The 6,403-nt window shown below is 38.9% G+C and overlaps 1 protein-coding gene across 1 annotated transcript; it reads left to right on the top strand.

The window, feature by feature from the left end:
* The first annotated feature begins 511 nt into the window (after positions 1 to 511).
* Positions 512 to 5,978, top strand: LOC133296796 (transcription factor bHLH162-like). Its single transcript, XM_061495854.1, has 4 exons — positions 512 to 646; positions 791 to 1,090; positions 5,497 to 5,550; positions 5,838 to 5,978. Exons 1-4 carry the CDS (start codon positions 512 to 514, stop codon positions 5,976 to 5,978), a joined length of 630 nt encoding a protein of 209 aa, XP_061351838.1.
* Positions 5,979 to 6,403: the final 425 nt, after the last annotated feature.

Genomic DNA, 6,403 nt, shown 5'->3' with positions numbered 1-6,403 from the left:
CGTCAAAGGGGGTGGGTTGAATTTTTCAATTCATCTTAAAAGCGGAGCGAGTTCATTTTTTGACGAGTTGATGGCGGGCATAGGCAGGCCGAGGCGGGTCAGTGTAAAATAGGTTCGGGATGGACGAGTTGGCAAACGAGGCGGGGCGGGACGAGCTGAGTTTTTCAACCCACTTTCAAAAGCGGGACGGAGCGGGCCGACTCATTTTTTGGTGGATTGATGGCGGGGCGTGGCGGGACGGACTGCCCACTTTGCCACCTCTAATTTTAACACTTAATTTAAAAAAAATTAAATTTTTTTTTCTCTTCTATTTCATTCTCGCTCTTCGACAGGAGCATAAAATATGCTCTCCTCACTGTTAGTGTCTGTCACTACTCTGCACACGCACATATATATAGTAGGATTGTAGGCACATGCACGCACACAACACAATTCATCAATTCATCTTCCGAGGCTCTTAATTAGATTATCGTAAACACACCTTAGAAATTAAGGGGTGAAAAAAAAATCAATGGATCAACTGGGAAATAAACCTCCTTCTTCTTCAACCAAGGTTGAAAGAAGGGTCATAGAGAAAAGCAGAAGAAACCATATGAAGATGCTTTACTCCAAACTCAATTCTCTTCTTCCTAACTATAACCCCAAGGTTTCTATCTTTCTTCTCCCCATTAATTAATCATGCATGGATTCATATTATATTGTGCTTGTTTTTTTAGTTTTTCGTTGCTTCATCAGAAATTATACAAACACGAAGTCTAGTTCGAGCACATAAATTATTTATCATTAAAAGTTGTTGCAGGAAGCGTTACCATTAATTGACCAAGTAGATGAGGCAATCAAATACATAAAGATCCTAGAAGGGAAGGTGAAGATGGCTCAAGAGAAGAAAGAGAGCTTAGGGGAAAAGAAGAGATCACGTAGTTGCTGCTCTAGTTCTTCTGCTACAACTAGCTGCCCAAAATCGCCACAGCTTGAAGTTCACGAAATGGGTTCTTGTCTAGAACTTGTTCTGACTTGTGGGTTAGAAACCCGGTTCATTTTCTATGAAATCATTCGCATACTTCATGAAGAGAACATAGAGGTCAAGACTGCCTGTTGTAAATAATATTGATTTAGTTATTATTTAGTTTTTATTTAGTCATTTATTGTTGTATTGGGTCAAACCCTTTGTTGTATTGGGCCAAGCCCATTAGGTTAAAAGTAGGTCAAATATTCTCTATAAATAGAGAACCCTTTGTACAGATTATTTACAATTCTATAATATATCAGAATACCCTTTTTCAAGTTGGTATCAGAGCTTTCGATCTGAGGGTTTTGCTTCCGCACATATTATCTTCTTTTTTAACAAAACCCTTTCTCAAGTTGGTATCAGAGCTCTCGATCTGAGGGCTTTGCTTCCGCACATATTATCTTCTTTTTTAACAAAACCCTAATTTCTTTGCCTCTTGCCGCCATTAGCCGCCACCGGAAAATTTTTCCGGGGACCTTTTGGACCAAGGGGACCATTGTTGACCTTATTTTTCCTCCGATCTATCATTCTACGCAGTGTTCCTCCGCCACAAACGACCAAAACACCTCCGATCGCCTCCAATCAGATCTGTCTTCACCGTTTGGACCACTTTCCGGCGACTTTTCAACCGCGACCACCCACAGACAGGTGTGCGCTCACCGGACGACCACACCATAAAAATCTCAGCCGGCGAAGCCCATCCACGCGCCGCCCCTTTCCCGGCGAGTGAATCCCACGCGCAGCTCCTTTCTCCGGCGCGTGGAGGCGCGTGCGGCCGTGTTTTTGGACCGGACCACCACCATTCTTCTCGTCTTCTTGTCTTCTGTCTGGATCTATAATTATTTTTCTGATCAGAGGTCATTTGATATTCTGTTTGGTTGATTTTATCGCTGGTTGTTAACTTTTTTTGTTAAAGAATGGCTGAGCATGATAGTTCTTCGATCTTATCTGGTAAGAGCACACGTTCTATATCTCTTCTTGCTTCTTGCACTGATTTTAAAACCTCATGGATTTTGGATTCTGGTGCAGCTGATCATATGGCTTGTCGTACTGAGTTATTTTGTTCTTATCATCCTACTGTTGGTAGTCATACTATATCCGTAGCTGATGGATCTCATAAATCAGTTATTGGTTCTGGTAACATTCAAATTCAACCTTCCTTGTTTCTTAAAAATGTTCTTTATGTTCCTCAGCTTTCTACTAATCTTATCTCCACTCAAAAACTTACAACTGATTTGAATTGTTCTATCACATTTTTTCCTTCTCATTGTCTTATTCAGGATCTTACCACGAAGAAGACAATTGGAGTTGCTAATGAACAGGATGGGTTGTATCATCTCCTTCCAGACCATGCTAGCAAAAATCAGTTATTAATGACACGTCATCCTTCTACTGCAGAGTCTATGATTTGGCTCCATCACAAGCGTCTCGGGCATCCACCATTTAGTCTTTTGAAGTCTATGTTCCCCTCTCTGTTTCTCAATAAGTCGGTTGAGACCTTTCATTGTGATGTTTGTGAATTTGCAAAACACCATCGAGTGTCATTTCCTTCTAGCACTATTAAAAGCAGAGAACCTTTTTCTCTTATCCATTCTGATGTTTGGGGCCCTTCTAAAGTGCACAGTGTTTCAGGTGCTAGGTGGTTTGTTTCTTTTATTGACGATTGTACTCGGATAACATGGATATACTTGATGAAAGACAAGTCTGAAGTACCAGAGATATTTATTCGGTTTCATCACATGGTTGAGACTCAGTTTGGTAAGGGTATTAAAAGACTCAGATCTGATAATGGTACTGAGTACGTCAATCAACGCCTGTCACAATTCATTTCAGACAGAGGTATGATTCATGAGCTCACATGTGTTGATACCCCTCAACAAAATGGGGTTGCTGAAAGGAAAAATCGTCACCTTCTTGAAGTTGCTAGAGCACTACTTTTTCAGACATCTGTTCCTAGTTCTTATGGGGAGAAGCAGTATTAGCTGCAACTTTTTTGATCAACCGTTTACCTTCACGGGTCCTTAACAATATCAGTCCTATTCATTCCATGACTTCCTTCTTTCCTTCTGTTCCCATATTGCAGAGCCTTCCACCAAGAGTGTTTGGATGTGTTGCCTTTGTCCATGTTCATAAACAACATCGGAGTAAGTTGGATCCTAGGGCTCTTAAGTGTGTCTTCCTTGGTTATAACTCTTATAAAAAAGGGTACAAGTGTTATCATCCACCAAGTCGGAAATTTTTTGTTTCTATGGATGTCACCTTTCAAGAATCTGAATCTTATTTCCTGGGTCCTCATCGTCAGGGGGAGAATAGTTCTTCAGAAGACTCGTCCCCTTCCTTCTTTGAGTCTGGATCAATCTTCTCTCTTCCTAGTGTGTCTGCTCCTGGTGTGTCAGAACCTTCAAATACACCTGAGATACAACCCATACTGTCTCACCAGCAACCTCAATCGTCTGAACCACTGGTAAGTCCTGAATCTCCTATTTCTTCTGAATCTCCTGTTTCTGATTCTAATATTATTTCCTCTCATGATTTGTCTATTTCTTCTGATATCTCTAATGACTTACCCATTGCTTCTACTTCTGATGACTTACCTATTGCTCTTAGAAAAGGAAAAAGATCTTGTCACAAGAAAACTTGTTCCTCCTGTCCCTCTTGTACTCAATACCCTATCTCCCACTTTGTTTCCTCTGCTAATCTTTCTGTGCAGCACAAAAGCTTTGTTTCAGCACTAGATTCTATTGCAATCCCAAAATCAGTACATGAAGCCTTGAAAGATAGGAATTGGGCTCAAGCCATGCAAGAGGAGATGAATGCTTTGGAGAAAAATAAAACATGGGAGGTTATTGATAGACCCAACGGAAAGAAAGCAGTAGGGTGCAGATGGGTTTATACCCTGAAATATAATTCTGATGGCACTCTTGAGAGATATAAGGCTCGATTAGTGGCCAAAGGTTACACTCAAACCTATGGCATTGATTATGAAGAAACCTTTGCTCCAGTTGCAAAGATGAATACAGTGAGAATCTTGTTATCCCTTGCTGCCCATTACAATTGGGATATAAATCAATTTGATGTGAAAAATGCTTTCCTCAATGGTGAGTCAGAAGAAGAAGTCTACATGGAAATCCCGCCTGGTTTTGATTCTGTGAAGGGGGAAAATAAAGTTTGTAGATTAAAAAAGGCCTTGTATGGATTGAAGCAGTCACCTCGTGCTTGGTTTGGAAGATTTACTAAGGTTATGATGACCTTAGGATACAGACAGAGCCAAGGAGATCACACTCTTTTCTTCAAGCACTCCCAAAATGGGAAGCTTACTGTGCTCCTTGTATATGTTGATGATATTATTATCACAGATGATGATTTTGTGGAGAGACAGATTCTGCAAACACGGCTTGCCTCTGAGTTTGAAATCAAAGACCTTGGGAAACTGAGATATTTCCTAGGGATAGAAGTAGCTCATTCAAGCAAAGGAATTTTTATCAGCCAGAGGAAATATGTTCTTGATCTTCTCAAAGAAGCAGGAAAGCTCGGGTGTAAACCCTCTAATACTCCTATTGAGCAGAATCACAAGATGGGCTATGAAGAAGAGAGTCCTCCAGTTGATAAAGGACAATATCAACGGCTAGTTGGGAAATTGATATATCTGGCCCATACTAGACCAGACCTAGCTTATGCTGTTAGTGTTGTCAGTCAGTTTATGCACGATCCAAAAGAAAAACACATGCAGGCAGTAGAGAGAATTCTTCAGTATCTTAAAGGTACTCCTGGTAAAGGATTGTTATTCCAAAGTGATGGCAATCTATCTTTAGAAGTCTACACAGATGCTGATTATGCTGGATCCGTGACTGACCGTCGTTCTACCACTGGTTATTGCATGTTTCTTTGCGGTAACTTGGTGACATGGAGAAGTAAGAAACAAGATGTGGTTGCCAGATCAAGTGCAGAAGCTGAATTTTGAGCTATGGCTCAAGGCATTTGTGAGTTACTGTGGCTGAAAATTGTTCTTGATGATCTCAAAATAAAATGTGAGGGACCTATGAAGCTGCTATGTGATAATAAGTCCGCTATTTGTATAGCTCATAATCCAGTTCAACATGATCGGACTAAACATATTGAGGTTGACCGTCATTTCATCAAAGAGAAACTTGATAGCGGGTTGATTACCACTCCATACATTCCCACTGGGCGTCAATTGGCTGATCTATTAACAAAGGGGCTTCCTTCAGACAGATTTCAAGAACTTACTAGCAAGCTGGGAATGATAAATATTTATTCCTCAGCTTGAGGGGGAGTGTTGTAAATAATATTGATTTAGTTATTATTTAGTTTTTATTTAGTTATTTATTGTTGTATTGGGCCAAGCCCTTTGTTGTATTGGGCCAAGCCCATTAGGTTAAAAGTAGGTCAAATATTCTCTATAAATAGAGAACCCTTTGTACAGATTATTTACAATTCTATAATATATTAGAATACCCTTTTTCAAGTCTGCCAATTCCTCACTGGCCGGAGATTCAATGCTTCATGTTGTGCATGCTGAGGTATGTATCTATATCACATGATTGTTTTCCCTTCATCTTCGTGTGTTTGTTCTTTCTTTCTTTTTTGGATAAACCACATGTATCTTCCATACGAGACAATTCTATTCGGACTAATTTAAGATTAAGATTTTAAATCTTTTGCAAAAATGATAATGGAAAGGATCGAAATATATGTGTTTGTTTGTTTTAACATATAATACATGTGTTTGTTCGTTTTAACATATAACTAGTCCTATAATTTTGAGAATTCTAATCATTTTTCTCTCTTTGTTTATGGGTTTATGCAGATTCCTCAATCTTATCTTCAGTTTGGAGTGACCAAAGTAAGCGAGAGATTGAAGAAGTTTGTGAATGTATCGTCAAGTGATATGAAAATACCGCTCGATTGGAGGGATTTTGAAATCGATACTAATTTGTGGGGCTTCTAGATCTTAATTACAATAAGCAAGGATTTACAAAATTGAAGTTTTGTAAAAGAAAAAGAAATTAATATCAGCTGACAACTAGTTTTATGAGTATTGGTGGTCTTTGATTTCCTTACCCTAAACGGTATCAACAAAATATTTTGCTGTGTTCTATAATGGTTTATATATATATATATATATATGGTAAAATTATTTCTACAATCGCTTTATGTACAACAAAGACAAGTGTATGATTATGATTTCCCACATTTAATGCTTTCATCATTTGTATGGTTATGATCCCTCACATTTAATGCTTTCAAAAGCATATGGCAAGGATTTGATTGCTGCACGTATAACAGCTACAGAAATGTAAACCCCTATATATATATATTTATATATATTGGTAGGTAGGTTTATTTTATTTTTGCTAAGATTCGTATATAACT

Source organism: Gastrolobium bilobum, unplaced genomic scaffold, assembly GCF_033153095.1.
Source record: "Gastrolobium bilobum isolate Gb01-03AN ecotype WA unplaced genomic scaffold, APGP_CSIRO_Gbil_v1 utg45527, whole genome shotgun sequence".
Taxonomy (NCBI): Eukaryota; Viridiplantae; Streptophyta; class Magnoliopsida; order Fabales; family Fabaceae; genus Gastrolobium; species Gastrolobium bilobum.
Note: the sequence above shows the minus strand (reverse complement) of the source record. Positions and strands in the feature narration are given on the sequence as shown.